At 40.5% G+C, this 17,443-nt stretch overlaps 1 protein-coding gene across 3 annotated transcripts in view; it reads left to right on the forward strand.

Moving 5' to 3' along the window:
- The window catches only part of hth (Meis homeobox homothorax), a 111,099-nt gene that overhangs the window by 43,635 nt on the left and 50,021 nt on the right, over window positions 1–17,443 (forward strand). For all 3 annotated transcript variants that reach the window (XM_036817167.3, XM_036817166.3, XM_065866390.2), the window contains exon 7: window positions 10,318–10,441. In XM_036817167.3, the coding sequence (XP_036673062.1) occupies window positions 10,318–10,441 (124 nt within the window). The remainder of the gene's footprint in view (window positions 1–10,317; window positions 10,442–17,443) is intronic.

Genomic DNA, 17,443 nt, shown 5'->3' on the forward strand with positions numbered 1-17,443 from the left:
GAATTTGTATATTCATCGATTATTGCTGATTAATAGGTATTTCATGTTGAAGAATTTTGTAAAAATATTTCAACCTATATTTTTTTTGTAACTGCAGATATATTGTGTTCTGTAATAAATTCTTTTAAGCATTTAAAATACCAGACTAGTAATTACTATAATCTACATCTAAGATTCACATTTTTCTGTGAGTGCAGAGCTAGTTAGAACCCGTCCAAAGTCAAATCTCTGTCTGACAACCTTTGCACCTCAATCTAGCTACGGCAATCGCCAGCCGACCCACAGCGATCCTCGCATCGTGATCTCTTCCTTATCGGCGGTGGACCATCGATAATGATTATTTTGACAGGCAACTGACACGACCACGTGATCTCCCTCCAATATTTCACTTTTTTCTGTGTTGTTCCCCCCAGTGTTGGCTAACGATCAACAAACGCAGCTGGAACCGGAATCTTTTCGATCTTTCAGTTGATTGCTCGTTTTTTCGGGAATCTAGTTATATTTTTTTTAGGGATGGTCGGACACGCCCCGCAGAACAGCGCAAAAACCTCAATCTCAAAAAAGTTAATTGTTATGTGTGCTCTATAAGCTACCCCCTGCTAAGGATAGTAATCGGTGGGAAAGAGAGGGCAACAGATATAGGAGTTGAGGAATCAGAACTCAGAATTCAGAACTCATCCTGGGCAGCATCCTTGGTAAAAATGCGCCTGCGTGGATTTCGGTACAGTCTGGCGGAGTTAATCCGATTTGTTGCGCCCCCTAACCGAAAAGTCCTGAGACGAGGGTGAGTTATGCGGCGGTCCTGTGATTGATTGCCTGATTTTGTCAGGGTTTTCGGGGTGGTTTCCTCCACAACGAACACACACAACCCTCAAACGCATAGACCATAGTCCGAAGTGAAATTGTTTGAAAACGCATTTAATTGCATCTCATTGCCATCTGACTCCTGCCAGTTTTTCATCTCGTTTTGGTAGGTGAAAATTTGATTAAGAGAATGATGTTGGGAGGGGGGGGATGGCTTCGATGTCTTCGTTGGTCTGGTCAACATTTTAATTATGGCAATTACAAATTGCAATGGCAAGCGCAGAAATTGCAAAAATCACGCATTTTATTGATTTTTAATTGCAACTCGTTGCATACCAACGTCTGGAGGAGATCGGCAGGCAAACTTCGAAATAAAAAAGGCGGGGAGAAAAAAGAAAAGATCCCGGAGACATGGGCATTTGTTGTCTTTAATTATGTTGTTGATTGCCCCGTCTGTCCGTCCTTCTTGGCCCGTCATTCTGGCCATTTAGGTGCGAACAACTAGCTGCCTCTCTTTTCCACGGCCAACAACCAACGGGCCAGCAGGCCAACACCAGTTAGTCAAGTTAAGTTGTCATAATTTTTGTCGTTCAACAACACCTGCAGTATGTATCATGCACATATAGAGCCATACATACATATATAAGCCATACTCTCGAGGGCCAACTCAGAGTCGCAGAGCGCGCCAAATGCCGCAAATAACTCAGTTAATATAATTAAGTTTTGCACGAAATGTGCAGCAGAAATATGCGAAAAATGCCACGCAATCTCCACACACTAAAAACAAAGGTAACAAAAACATAAAGACCAGACCTTTAAGCCAGAATGAAACGAAAGTTTATGAACTTGTCCAAGTGTATATTAGTATGTTGTGTTTTCATTTTTTTTTTTGTGTAATGGCCGCCCCAATGACTTGGCTTTTATGTGCATGCAAATGACGTAATGACAATGTGGGCCGGACCAGGATTTATTAACTTGGCAAAGAACCCAAACAATGTCCCCCCAACTAATTAAGTATTTAAAGACAATAGAAGAATGAATGCAGGGCAAATTGCTGTGTTTTTGCGGTAGAATCAGTTATTTAGATATTTTGTTAGATCCCTTTTAGCATATTTCTATGTTTTAAAACTAATGAATTTATATACAATAAATAATCAAATTTATTCAGGGCAATTTGCTATGTTTTTGTGATAGAACAACATTTTTAGATTTATTTTATTCATTTTGTTTATATTTCTACACTTTTTAACTAAGTTATCTAATTTTAAAGGCTGTGAATTTTAAATAATTCAGAATATTGTTGGTTGTTTGTTTAAAAAACACCATATGATTTTCCAGCGTAATTTAATTACGCTTTATAATCGGCTTACCGGCAGCGTAAAAGCGGGAATGTCTGGCACCTGTTTTCCACCAAATGGAAAATCAAATTTCATGCCAGCCAAGCCAAAACATTTGCATACAAATCAGAGAGCAACCCTTCAAATGCCCAGACACCCAGATACGATACCAGATACAAAAAAAAAAGCACAGCCTTCTAATGATATTTTGATGTTGTCTCGATGGGTCTTCAATGGGTGTTTGCTGCTGCTGTTGCCGTTGGAAACCCGCAAAATGCGTGTTTTAAATCCAATTTAGACATTATCTAATTTAGGGCATCTCCGGCCTGCCGACTGCTGACTTTGCTGACTCTGCTGACTGACTCGAGTCGCTTGGGGGATCTCTCGTTTTATGCAAATCTATGGAAATTTCATTATCGCACACCCCTTTTGCTCGGTCTGAAAACTTTTTACCCCGGCTAAATGCTGTAAAAGGCGCCAAAAGATGTAATAAACTCATTTAAACTCATCGCCACCGTTGTGGACTGTGCTTTTTTTGGGTTTTCGTCTAGGGTTTGGGTAATGAAATTTTTGTTAGAGCATCTTTTTGCCCCCCAATGATAATATGCAAATGGCTCGGCCCAGTGGGACGTCGTCCTGCCTACTCCTATACTACCTACCTCCCAAAAATACTTCCTCTTCGACTAAAGTGAATCTCGGGCAGCGTTTCGTGTTGCAATAATCAAATTTTCTAATTTTTATGGCCCTCTGCGGGGCTGACAAACGGCGAGTAATGGCCAAAAAGTGAGGCTCACGACCAGGTCTAATTGATTTGGCAGTGGCCGGCATGATTCAACCTTAAGTACTCTTTATTTCTGGAGAAGTAGAGGCTTTTCGGGGGAATATCTGGGAGTGGGAATTGGTAAAGGGAATGGGAATGTTACTCGGGAGTCGAGGGGCGGAACTTGTGCCTTGTCATGGCCATGGCGACGTCGTCTTCCAGTCTGCTGCTCGCACTGGCCATGATGCGACACTTTTGGCCAAGACCGGGCCAGGCTTTTAAAGAGTCGACCGCCCCTCTATTCAAAAGACTATCTCGAAATGGAAAAAAAAGAATGAAGTAATACACAGAACTCAAAAGCGCCGTGCTGAAGTTCGCGGCAAAGATGACGGGGCTAAAATTCAAAACAAGAGTGTTCAGATCGCATTCAGATGAGGATTTCAAAGCACTGAGGGGAAATTTGTTTACTTTAAAAAATGTTCTAAAATAAAAAAATATTATATAAATAATTCATATTTAAATATTCTTATACCTTTAGATACTATTTACTATTGCTTTAAATAGTTACTTGAAATACTTCAAACAACTATTCAAATGTAGGGCCCATAGACTCAACATTTTTTTAGGATTTCATAAAAGTTAACCTCGTGAGAATTCGGATTTTTTTAAAAATATTATATCTGAATAGGGTATTTATTCGGAAAAATTATTGATACCATGAATTATCTCCACGTTCTTAATAAATATTTAATGATCTTTAAATGGCGTTGACTTGACAATAATCTTTATCATCAACCTACCTTATTACATCGTAGCTTAAAGAACACTTCATAAACTTCTCCCAGTGTAAAACTCCTATTGAAGGTGCTCCCAAGGGAATGGGGAAGTTTATTTGGAATGCGTAGCTCGCGCGAATCTTTGATCTACATTTGAGTCACTCTAGGCCATTTATCAGTGTGTTCATATCAATAATACTGTATGAATTTCGTATTATACCGCTTGCCTGGTGCAAATGACTCGACATTTTTGGGCTTCCAGAGAGCCATGGTCATAGTCTTACAACTCCACCCCGTCGGCGAGCCATTCGGAAACCGAAAACAGCATTTTTTTGAGGCATGACTCGCCAGACAGCGACAAATCCTTGTAATGCCTCGTCTCTGGGCATGTTTCCTCTAGTCGGGCTAATTTCAGCTGTCAGCTTATCGTTCGGGGCCAAAAAGGAACAAGCCGGCAAAGGCGAAGGCGATAAGTTGGCCAACACCTCATTCGGGCACTTGCAAAATGCAATCTATGAAATCTTTTAGCCGCTTGCGAAATGAAAATGTTTGGGTTTCTTCCACTGTCGTGGGGATTTGCGTTAGTCTGCTGACAGGGAAACGTCCACGAAGTGTCCGATTTTGGGATCGGGGAATCAGGGAATCAGGGAATCGGTATCCTGGTTGCTCGATGCCCGGTCCCGATGTCTTGGCTAATCTCTGGGCCAGGTTGTCGTCTCTATCGGACTGCGGAATCTATTTGACACTGTCTGGGGTTTTTTCACTTGGCCTGGGGTTTTGGGGCCTCGGTGTCGTTGTTGTTGTCTTTCCGCTGGATTTTTCGTTTGTCCCGGGAGACTTTTTAGCACGCCACAGGGAAAAAAAAATAAGGAGAAAAAGAGGAGCGGGGGTTTCGGGGGGCGTGACAGTTTACATGAAATTACTTTGCATACACATGCATCAAATTAATTACACGATTAATGTTCTCACATGCAAGCCAGTCTGCAAGTCTCTTATGCAAATCTATTTCTCGCGATCATTGCAGCATTTGCATGTCGCTATCTAGATATCTTTTGCCGGCAAGAAAAGGATTCCATTGCCTTTCGTGATTTCCCTGCCTTCCCGTTTCATCTCCCAGAGGAATTTGTGTTGGAATTGTGTGAAACATGCCATTTGAATAATTATCTTATTTGCATGGCAGCCGCAGCGAGAAATGCACTCAAGTGCAAATTAAAAAAAAAAAACAAACAAAAAAAAGAGGAGGGGAAAAAAATAAAACTAGAGTCCAAAGTTCTGGAGACCCCAGCTCTATTTCTCCGACTGGTTAATCTCGGGCTGTGTGAGCGAAAAGTTCAAATTGATAGCTCCGAGATTTGTGGAGCAGATAAACCCGATCTCTCTGCGAAATGCAAAATCGCGTGCAGCTCCATTTGCTCCATTTCCGCTTGTGGATTTTCCTAGGATTTTTCCCTATATTACCCCCTGCTTATACCATTTTTTTTTTGGGCCTGCAGTCTTCTCTCTTTTTTAAGGTTTCCACTGTTTGGGTAACATAATAACAAAGGCAAACAAGTGATAAGTTTGATAGAGTCACAATTGCGCGCCACCGCTTGCCAGCCTTATCTATTTATTATTATACCTTACTTATATTCCTGACTTCTTGAAGTAGAGTAGTTTTCAGGTAGCTTCTGAATTTTTATTATCAAAATACTAATTTCATTGTTTGCACAAGATTTCCAAATTTTTTCTCTGTTACGTTGCTGCCTCCGCTTCAATTTGGCTGTTATCAGCCTATAAATATTTAATCACAGACCTGTACTTTATTGTTATTCTGGTTTTTTTCTTTTTTTTTGGGGGGGAGGGGGGTTTCACTTTGTTTTGGCTGCTGATAGCATATGCGGAGCATAGGAAGTCAAGATTTTTGGTTAGATAATGGTCACAAGGGAGCTGCACCATGGCGTATGAGTAATATCTAAAACAAAAGTTGACTTTTTGGTTCTTTGGTTTAGTTTAATTATGTCAAGTGTTTCGACATGAAATTAAAATGTTGCCACTTGACTTGGAATTTAGCTGGAAAATTAATTTGTCAGTTTGCTGCTGATGTTCGAATTCTTTAGATATGATAGTAGCAATCTGAAATGTGCGTAATTATTGGTGTTTAATTAAAATACTGATAGCCCATGACTTGCTAGCTGATTAATGAAGAAATACGTTGATTTAAAATATTTAGTTTGTGATAGTCGAGTGAAATGTTCTGTTGAATGTTTAACACCTTTAATTTTTACTAGACTTTAAGCAAACTTCAACATTTTAAGCCCCTTCATCTGTTTGTCCAACTGAGTGTGTGTGTGTGCACATTAATTGTGTGTAATTAACTTGCCATTTGATTGAAATTATACCTCGCACACACAAACACACATCCATTTATTCATATGTGGAAAATTCTTAGTAAAGCAATTTGCCTGCCAAAAGTGATGGGTGAAAAGCGGTTGAAATAGGGGGAGAACGATTCCAGTCAGCCATATTGAATTGTTCGGGCTGTTGCAAGGAGTTTTGCACCTCCACTGGCTTTAATTAAAAATTCAACCACCCCAAACAAAATGGCTTACACACATGAACATTTTACAGCTTGAGCAAATTTGAAAAACAATTAAATGCCATGCGCGCAATTAAATACACAAAAGGTGGCAACAGCAGCAAAAAAGGGGGAGTCATTGGGTGGAGAAAAGTGGAAAAGGGTGGAGCAGCTGCTGCTCAAGTGCCACACACTCGTACACACTCACTTTGGGGGGTGGTTATATACCGTTAATTAAGCAGCCTGCTAACAGAAACCCAACGCCAAAGAGTCTTCAGACCGAGTGAAATTCCGACTGGAGGGCCTTTAGCCTCCTGGCCAAAAACCAAAACCTAAACCAAAACAACAAACATGACACAAGCAGACAAACAAAAGCTTTTGTTGCCCCAGAACAACAACGGCAAATCCATCAAAACAAACAGCCAGGAGGGATTGTTCCGAGGATTGGGGTTTGGGCTCAACTTCCACTCGCTGCCACTCACTTTTCCACATCGAGCATTTCCCATCTCATCGAAAATCCGGCGAAACCAGAAACCGCACGGAAAAACTTTCATTCGCAGCGGCCGTGTAAAAAGGATTTAATTATTTGCTCTAAGGATATGCTCATCCATTGGGGGAGAGAATTTGTTCATGAGTGTTTGCCGACAAATAGAAAAAATATGTTTCACGTCCACTTGGCAGGGCGTTCGGTAAATAAAATCAAACTGAATAGCAGGACAAGCTACACAGGGGGAAATGTCAGCACAAAATATCAGGGTTTAATAAAAATCTTATCACTATGCATGGTCACACTGCAAAACAGTGTGGACAGGTGTATAAAGTAAGCAACTAAATTGAATATTATATAAGGGAAACGATATAGTTTTCGGTGAACGTATTTTAATAGATTTTATTTTCTGTGTATGATTATTACTGTTTTTTCTAATACCTCTCTACCAGCTAAGCTGCAGTTTGTATTTTTAATTGTGAACTGAGCCCGAAGCGTAGGCCTAATCCCAGACTCAAACGCAGATTTGGATTGGAATTTAGCCGCGGGTTAGGCTTCGACTTACCCCCGTAGAACCCTCTCCCGTATGTCAAATGCAGAATAAACGCCGCCGGGCAATTAGGAAAGGATGGAAAAAAGGGAGGGAAATCCCTGCGAGTGCCACGCCCTATTTCGAAAAGGGAAAAACTTCCCACGCACCAAAAACTCAGTTACGAACCGTAATTTGATTGTTTTGCTTTAGTTTATCTGGGGGACTTCAGTTCAAGAGGGCCGGGGCCCAAAAACTGTTGATTGTAGTGATTAACCGGCCAGGAGCTGTGACAGAGATTTTTACCAAATTACAGGGCTCTATGAAAATTGCATGTTTTGACTTTTGGGCGGAACGCAGCACGACACGCGTCGATATTTGTTCGTTGCCGCCCCATTCCATCAGCAATTATCTCCCGCAGCTGAGCCGACTTAGCCAAGTCACTTGGAAAGTTCTCAGACTGACCGCAAGTCAAACTTCTCGCCGGAGTAATGAAGTGAGCGAAACCCAAAACAATTGAGCAAAGTTCGTCTGTACTTCAGTAATTTATGTGATGCACAGCGGAAAAATAAAGAAATTATCTTCTTTTGTAATTTATATCATTAGAATAATTGAGCTTTGGTTAGACTGCAAGGTCACACAGCGCCCTATTGCTTTAAACAGTGTGACCAGGTTAGAATAGTAATCAACACAATGCGAATTCTTTAATATTTATATAAAGAAAATTTCCTATGACTTCTCATAACACCTTACTCTCAGTGTAAACTTTGATGGCTTTGGTCGTAACTTTTTTTATGACTCACTTGGCCCTAGAAATTTGCGGTTGTTGTCTCGGTCGCCCATCTACACTTGCGCTCACCCAATTGTCGCTGCTCCACTCCAGATATCATCAAAAATTTAGCAAGACGAGCGGGTGGAGAGGGCATTAAATAAATAATTTAGCTCCCCGGCAGGTAAACGAAAATTGTTTCTTGATCATTTTAATGCACCCAAAGGGCCGCTCCCCCCAAAAAAAGAGCGGGGGGCAAAAAAACTTTTCACGATGAGGGAGCATTACGTGACGTGGAAATGGAATTGGGGTTAGATGGGTGAACCCCCTCGTTTCGCTTTCATTAATATTAAAAGCCGTCCCGCAGCATGGACGCTCATCATTTGAATAAAAACCGATATTTGTTAATAATTGTCACAGGACATGCGAATGGAATTCGATAGCTTAATTTGTGGAGCGGGCCGTTGGCCGTGGGCTAATTGAAAATGTAATTAAAGCACGCATCGTTGGTCGGGATCCCATCATCCTCTTCAAGGAGCACGCCAGTTATTTTGGCCAACACTCGGGCGTGTTCCAAGCTCTCAGCTCCCAGTAACCGGAGACACCTTCACAGGGCCCTAAAGGCCGCCAAAAAAAATAAGAAAAAATATAATATTGAAAAAATGAAACAGAACCCTGGCAAAGTGTGCGGCAAGTGTGAAAGATGCGAACAAGTCCAGAAGACTTTGGGCCAGACCGTCAAGCCTATCGAATTTCACTGGCTAGTTGGTTGGGAAAGTTGTTGTTCTTTTTTTTTTGTTCCCCCCTCTTGGCCAGTTTTTTTTTATGGCCATTTTATTTGATTTCGGCTGGCTAATTAAATAGTTTCATTTTAGCCGGCGGCCAGTGTAAAGTCGTTGTTGTGCTTTGTCTTTGTTTATAAGCCATAAAAGCAACGACAATTGCTACAATTGCAAGAGGTTGTTTTATCGCGTCCGTTTATGGTGGAAATTGTTTATGCGACTATCAAGAGACACCTTATGGCTAATAAAGTGGAGGGATGGGTTTGGTTTGGATTGGAGTGTTTAAAATGCAGACGGCGTTGTCTAATTATTAATAGATTTGCGCGGCATCGAGTGTGTTTGAAATGGAAAGTAGGCAAAAAGCAGGAACCAATCTATTGGAACTTGTCCAAGTCCAAGGTTTATCTAACTCAAAACTGTGGATTATCTATCTTCCTTTTAGAACACTTAAACTCCTTTAGTTCATTGCCCTTTATAAATCAACATTTTTGGGCCATAACAATTATACAAAGCAAACAAGCCACAAATTGTCTATAGCAGGGCGCTATTAATATGCGATTTAACAAATATTTAGCGAAAACACATGCAATATGTGCCCCGAATCCCAAATGAATCACAAAAAGCGACGAATTCCACATATATTTTATTGTATTCGAAAGTCAAGAATTTTTACGAGCTTGGGAAAATAATAATTTTATGGCTAAAAATTGTAGCTTGCACGTGCATGAAATTAATGCGAAGCGTTTTGTATATTTTCGTTATTAGCAGAATTTAAATTGCTCTTCGATCGATTTCGATCGCGCTGCGGTCTCTGAATACCTGGGACGTTGACATTTTTGGTTTCTGCATAAGTTTTTCTTGATTTTTATTTTATTATTTTTTCCTTTTGTGTATTATTTTAGCAGCGTTTAATATGCCATCGTTGTCGCTGGCTTGTTGTCCATTGCCGATGACGATGTTGATGATGATGGAGATGGAGACAAGTTGATTCTACTCCTAGTTAGAAGACGGCCAGATCGCCAGAGCCAGTCGCTGCATATTAATTTGATAACTTATATATATATATACTTATATATCTAGCTATATTTATTTCTGCACACGATGTTGTCTGGTCGCTTGTCGTTTTTGGTTTGGTTTTGTATTTTGCTCTAGGCCTAGGCCACGACAATCTTGAACATTTGTTTGTCCACAATATGGCCAGGCCATGGCACTTTTGACAACTTGACAGTCGTGCAGACAGTCTGGGGGACTGGGACTTATAGCCATGGCCGGGCCCAAGGAGGCGGAAGAATCCGGCCAAGACGGGCTGACAATGTCTGCCTTTGGCATTGGCCATGGCCATATCGTCTGGCTCATTTAATGGCCAGGCGTGTCAATTTAAAGCGACATTTATAACCAATTTGTAATCAATTCTAACAATCAGCTAACGCATGCCCCCCACACGTCTCTCTATTATACATACATTTTTTATGGAATTTATTTACTTATATTTCATATATATTTTTGTTTTTATTTACAGCGGCCGCCGAGCTCATCGCTGTCTTATGGCGGCGCAATGAACGATGACGCCCGATCGCCGGGCGCTGGTAGTACTCCCGGTCCACTGTCACAGCAGCCACCTGCCCTAGATACATCAGACCCTGGTAAGTCCTTTTTAAGATCTATAAAAATATTACGGACTAAGGACTTAGGAGCGAAAATATAAAGAATATTATAGGTGCTTTGAAGTTTTAACGTAAAAAGATGCATGATATCATATCATGTCATTGATATGGTACTTTATTCTAGGATTTAGTTGGGTGAACTTTCTTCAGAAGGTATTTATTAGGAAAAAAGTGTACTATAACTTTAATTCTGGGGGAAATTACATGGTAAATATGGATCTCTTGAAAGAACAATATGATACGATCCAAAACATAAGCATCTTTATAGGAAACATTTGAGCCTTGCTACCAATTTTGATCACCATTCCATGCATATTCCATCGAAACGCTTTAATTCCTAACTTTAAGACCCAAACATAGCAAAACTTATGCTGATTTTAGCCAGTTTCGATCGGCTTAATCCCTATTGAATGTGTTACACACTTCACACCTCTTGAGGCGTCTGTCTCCCTCTTTTGATTATGTTGTTTGCCTCAGTTTCAAGTGCCGCCAAAGCTTTTCGAACAAGCTTGCCGCGTAATCGTACAACAACTTGACAAAAGAGTAACAACAACTACAACTGGTGGAAAAACAACAAGTACGAAAAAACCAAACCTCACATGAGCAACGACTTTTCCTAGGGACAGCCCTCAGATCTTCGGTTTTGAGGCCCTAGACTGCCTGTCTTGGAGATCGGAACTTGGAGCTTGGTGCTCTGTGGACCCTCCACTCCACTCCAAACTCCACTTCAGCCTGCAGAAGAGTTTTATGTGTATTTTTTGTTTTTTGTATTTTAGTATTTTCCCCACACTCTCGATGTTGTTGCTTTTTCAATATTTTTTTTTTTCGAGTGCGACTGACTTTGCACTTGGCGCTTCTTTTTGAAGATCTCGTGTGTGCTGACCAAGGGAGGGGTGTCGGGGCGTCAGGTGAATTATTTATGGTGATAGGCAAAAATAATATTTTGTTTCTGTATTTTTTTTTCACCTTATTTTTGTATTTCTTCTGAGAGCGCGAGTGCGTTGTTTTCCCCTTTTGTTTGTATGGCGGCAGCGAAAAAAACAAAAGACCTGGCCAAAACAGCACTCGAAAAAGACACTCTGGGGCCACTCGTCGTCTGCTCTCCAAAAAACAGGGAAAAAACGAGGATTGAGTGGGGGGCCCCAAGGTGATAATGCAGTTTCACTGCTAGAAGAATTTGTGCACTGTCAGAAAACATAAAAATATATATGAATCTAAGGGAAAATTAAATTTTATAAAGGAATTTTTTTAAAATAGTTAGAAAATGGCATTCCAAGCTTGAAAATATATAATATAAATATAATTATAGTGATATCATATCAAATAATATGATTATATATACCTATATGATATAATATATGATATGATATGATATGATATGATATGATATTATATGATATGATATGATGTGATGTGATAATGTTATGATATGATATGATATGATATTTTATGATATAAAAACATATGAAATTATTTACTATATGATATGTTCTTATATGGTTACCAATATATTTCCCTGTGTAAATGAAAGAAAAAGGGGTTTGAAGAGGGCTCTGGAGAGTAGGAGGCGTTCCGCAGCCAATCCATTGACGTTGACGTCAAATTCGAAAAACTTTAAAGCGCGCCGAACGGCAACTTTAACGATTGAGTGTGCGAGTTCCATCGATGTGTATATATAAAGAGGAATATATATTTATTTTTTATGTGGTCGTGTGTGCGCGCCATTTTGATTGATTTATCTACACGTCGTTTGACTTTGTAGACAAATTAAATTTCGGCATAGTTCAAGTTGTGCACTCCCAACGACCGACGAGCACTCAATAGAAATTATCTACAGTTGAATAATTTCTAGCAGGGCGCAAAATTTCCATGTTAATTTTTGGAGCGCAGCTTCTTCTTGTTTTCCGAGCGATAAGAAAATGGCAAGCCCCTCTGTGGGAAATTTGCGTCGCGTATTTCGGGCGTAGCAAATAGATATTTTCCACATTTTAAGTAGACAAGGCAACGGAAGGGCGGAATGCGGTTGCCAAAGAATATATACATATATATTCTCTGAGCTGCAGAAATTCCACTGCAAAGGGAATATTTTTCTGTCGTAATTTTATGCACGAATTCGTAAAATGTTATTCAAATGGAAAATGTGATTTTTATCAATTTTGACAGGAATTTCATGCCCCAGCCGAAAGAGAGAGAGCACAAAGAAAAAGAAAGGGCATGAAGGACCAAAGAGCTCAGTGCACAAGGATGCGCAACGTGAAATTTCCATGAATTGTGCGAGCAGAGGTCATGGAAGTAGGGGGAATGTTGTCTCCTCCTAAGACCTTAAAGATATTTCTCGTGTATAATTATATATAAAAAGAAACCCCTTAAATGGGCGATAGATTTCCCTATAAAAACGAATCAACTCCAACTGACAGCCGCAGACCCTGTAATTATACCATACCATCACCCTCATCAACTTCAGTCAGACTTCAATTAAATCCCATACATACTTTGGGATGACGAGCTAATGCCGCGTTAAAGAGCCAAAGATACCACAAATTTAAAGCCCAATCTGTTTATTTACACGGCAAGTCGTCAAGTGTCGCGCTTAAATGCAAATCAAAACGAGATCAATCCTGGGGGTCAGGGAAATAAAATTGCTAACGAAAATAAACAGAAACTGCAGGCGGTCGTCGTTCAGCAACCCCTTGATTTTCACCGAAAAAAAGGAACCCAAACCCCCTACCCCGCCGCCACTGACATTGATTGAAAATGCTGCGTGACGTAAATTAACATTCATGGGGGTTGGGCTCGAAAAGTGCGTGTTATCCTTTCCGCTCGGGAAGTTCGTCAAGCCGCAAGACCCACACAATTGCCAATTGTTACAGTTTTAAAACATACATAGAGTAGAGTATCCTTTGGATCAAAGTGAAAGAGGGATGTGTGAGGGATGGCAGCTTGTTTTTGTCACTGCGGCATTTAAATCCTACCCGACCTTGTGTGAAGTGCACTTTTTTCCTTGGTTTATAACCCCCATACCATCCCACTAAAGCGATTATCTTTGGTCCGATGCTCTGTTGTTCTAGCTTATTTACATTGATGGAATGAATGTTTAACAGCAACAAGAGGAATAACAATAACAGGAAGCTCTAACTCTGCTTTGTTATCTTACCACGCACAATTAGACAATTTCCATTTGGGTTTTCCCTGTTTTCCTATGCGCCCCTCAGCGTTGACAGTTTTTCTCAGGCACTTCAACTCAGTCCAGTCCACTCGCCTTGGGAGTTTTCTCTGTCTTTTGTGATGTGAAAGCATTTTCCTCACTTTTGGTTCACTCACTCCTCCACCCTCTTTTAATTCTATTGTCTTTTTGGTTTTGGGAAAGGAAATGCGGTTCTCTTGGATTCCTCATGCAAATTTTAGAGTGCGCTATTTTATTTCTGACAAATCAATGGAGTAAATTCCTTTCCCCTTAATATTTACATGACATCCAATCATAATTCACACCTCTCTCGTATCTGAGCGATCCATCTTTTTATCGTTCCCACAACTTTTTAACTCTTTTGTCAAAACGCTGTCACGAATTTCCCAAACCAGACAGACAGACGATCGACAAAAAAATGAAATTAAAATTTTACGCATTAACGAGAACGAAGAAAAAACCTTTTGAAAGGGCTGACAGAAATTGCCCATATCTGTTCGGGGTTATCTTTTTGGCATAGGCATAGGAATTGGAATCGGAATAGGAATAGGAATCCCTAACCCCTAGAAAACGTGCCATACCAGCTGCTGCACGTTTGGGATTCCGCTCGGGTTGATTCGCACTCGCACTCGTAAAAATTGAAACAGAAATGCGATGTTTCATAATGAGGAATGGGAACCAGGGACCATAGAGAGCTTATGTAACATTACGTCAAACGACACAAAAGGCAATACATCTTCATCCCCTAAAAAAGCGAACTGAACGACTGACGGGACTTGTTCTTATTTTACAATGAAAATTTACGAACTGACTGTTGCTTTTTTTTTGGGTACGCATTATCATATTTCTGGACCGACACGCCAATGAATAGAATGCGCATCGAATTTCCCGGCAGTCAGGACGGGATCTTCCCGGGGTAACCCTCACATCAACGGAATCATCAACACCAGCATTGGGAGTTTCCGAAAAATGTTTTTTCTGAATATTTTTCTGGGAGGATGAGGCCGAAGGTCGCCGGGAGTTGACAAACAAGCAACACCAAAAAGTCTTTCGAGGGTTGCTTGATAATAAAAAAAAACTCCCGAACAAAATGCAAACTTCCGTGCCGTCTCTTTCGCACGCGCTGTATACCCGTCTCTTTCGCTGAGAATCGCGTTTCATGGGTGGTCGCTTTTGACTTGAAATTTGTCTAGCTTTACACTTATCGTCGTAATATAGTTATGGATCTGCCACACTAGCGGTCGCATAAATTAGACACAGCCGGCCGAACACTCAAACTCAAGTCATTCGAATGATAAGCTTGCGAAAGAGACGGCAAGTACGGTGGAGAGAGAGAGAGAGAGAGACATACAGACAGCTAGAGATAAGTATTTCTTTTTAATTTCTGTCCCTGCCTTAACCTCAGTGCTATTCATTCGCAAGAAAACATTAAAAATCATGTACTCCCGACTTTTATTATTCATTATTTTCGCATTCATTTCGGCGTCCGTCTCTTTGAATTGCATCCGCGTAAGAGAGACGGGTATATGGGAATGCGAAAGAGATGGCGTGATGGTGGCGTGCCATTAATAGAGCTATCAAGTGCCGTATGCTGCTGATGACAGTGGCGGAGCTTATCAAGCTGCCAGTTTTGCAGTTTTGCAGTTTAAAACTGCATTTCTCAACACACAAATCACAAATCACTGCGCGGCATGCAATCTCTCACACAAATCATTTCATTTTTGCCCGACGAAGCCAAGTGTCATTAGCGTCACACGTCCCGATCCCAATCCCGATCTGACATATCCCCCCAACCATATGCCTCTTGGTTCCAAGTGTTTATTAGTATGAGGCATTTATCAGCAATTATAATTATACGGCTCTCCCGCTCGGTGCTCAAGTGTGTTTTTGTGAGTGTGCTGTGAGCCCTGACGACCTCTCATTTTCGCTGAAACCAGAATCAATGACATACGCCGGAGATAGCAGCGAAATCCGTAGGGAACACGCTGAGAAATCGGATCATCTTTATAAGGAAATTATCAAGCTTAAGATTCATGAAAAATATCACAGATTTTGTGCAAGAGAGTTCTATATAAAATATTTTAGATCTTTAATTTGAAAATCCCCAAGATCTTGGCCAGTTTTTAGAATGCTATAATCTTTTTAAGGTTTTCTTTTATAATATTATATATTAGAGGCCTGTAAATTTCCTAAAATATTTTCTGTTCAGTGGACATATTTTCATTGACGCCACTGTATGCTAAATGCTTTTTAAATGCCTGGCCAGGCAAATTAAGCAGCTCATGTTTTGGGCAGGCTAGCCGACAACCTCTCGACCAGCCACGCCCACTACTGGCATTATCCACAGCCCCCTTAAAGAGACCTGGTTTCCGTTTTGTACGCTTCGAAAACAAAACAGCTAAGATATTACAGGGAGAGAAAATATCGAAGGTGCTTTTACTTAAAAAATATTTAAAAAGTGATGAATGAATAACTTATGATGATAAGGACTTGAGATGTTTAGTCCTAAGTAAATCCATAACATTTTTGAAAATCTTTATTTTAACTTTAATATTTTAGTTAGTTTAGTCGATATGTGATAAGGACTTGGGATGTTTAGTCTTAAAAAATCTATAATATACTTTAAAATCTATATTTTAACTTCATTATTTTAGATAGTATAGTATAGTATAGTACATTTTCTATTCCTGTGTAGGACCATCCCCTGCGCCCACTGACCGCAGTGGGCGTGGCTGCAGCCCCTCCCCCATCACCTTCCGCCTCTTTTGCCTGGGCAAACATTCAATGACAAATTGTGCGCCTTGTGGCTGAGTGATGGGCGTGGTAGGTCGGTGGTTCTGTGTTCACCTGACCAACTTGCCTCTCAGTTTTGTTTTCCTCCGTTGTTTTGTTATGCCACCTACTAACTTAACTTAACTAACGAACCACCTCCGCCCCTGTCTACCCAAAAAAAAAAAAAAAAAAAAAGAACCGCCCACCTGGTTGGAGCGTGTCGAGGGCGTTTTGTGAGGAAATTTTGACATTTTGTAATGCGTTCGTCCACTGCCCTCGAAAAACAAGAAATTATCTAGCGTCAACAGGAGGAAAATTGTGCCACAAAACGCTAAAGAAAATTGTGTAGAAAATTGACGGTAAATACACACGTATATATTTATATATACATTTTCTGGGCCCAGCGGTATGGAAATTGTAGGTTAGCCTACCCTAATGATAAACGACATTAGCAAAATTGAAGGGGGGAACGGACTTTTCCTTGAGCGATGCAAATGGGCTGATAAAAGTGTTGAGATCACGAGGGCAAGGAACCAAAGATGATCATTGAACTGTCTGCAATTTTGAGTCATTTTCATTTTGCTTGTGCAATTGTCTCCGGGTCTTCGAGAAATAAAATAAGAATCCGGCACAAAGAAATGCGAAATGCGGAATTTCTGGGGCTTGTAAGTCGCAACACCCACTGAACGGAGATGTGTGTACACACATGTGTCTTGTGCTAAATTTAAACAACTTTTTCGCCCCGGCCATATAACGCTTTCAATGGAAAAATATCTTTTGTAGCGCCAAATGGCGCCGTGGCACAAAAGTTCCATTTTCGCCTGGCGTTTTCGTACTTATACTTTTGTTTCTTATATTTTTTTTTGTTGTACTGTTGCTGTTGCGAAAACCATTCGTTTGCTGGCTCTTCAAATATTCATTGAGTTTGACTAAAAGGCAACGGCAACCCACTGCCATTTCATTAGCTCTCGGTGAAGTTGGCCCAAAAAAAAAAACCAAAATGAAGGAGAAAATACAAACATATG

The sequence above is a fragment of the Drosophila suzukii genome, chromosome 3 (genome assembly GCF_043229965.1).
Source record: "Drosophila suzukii chromosome 3, CBGP_Dsuzu_IsoJpt1.0, whole genome shotgun sequence".
Taxonomy (NCBI): Eukaryota; Metazoa; Arthropoda; class Insecta; order Diptera; family Drosophilidae; genus Drosophila; species Drosophila suzukii.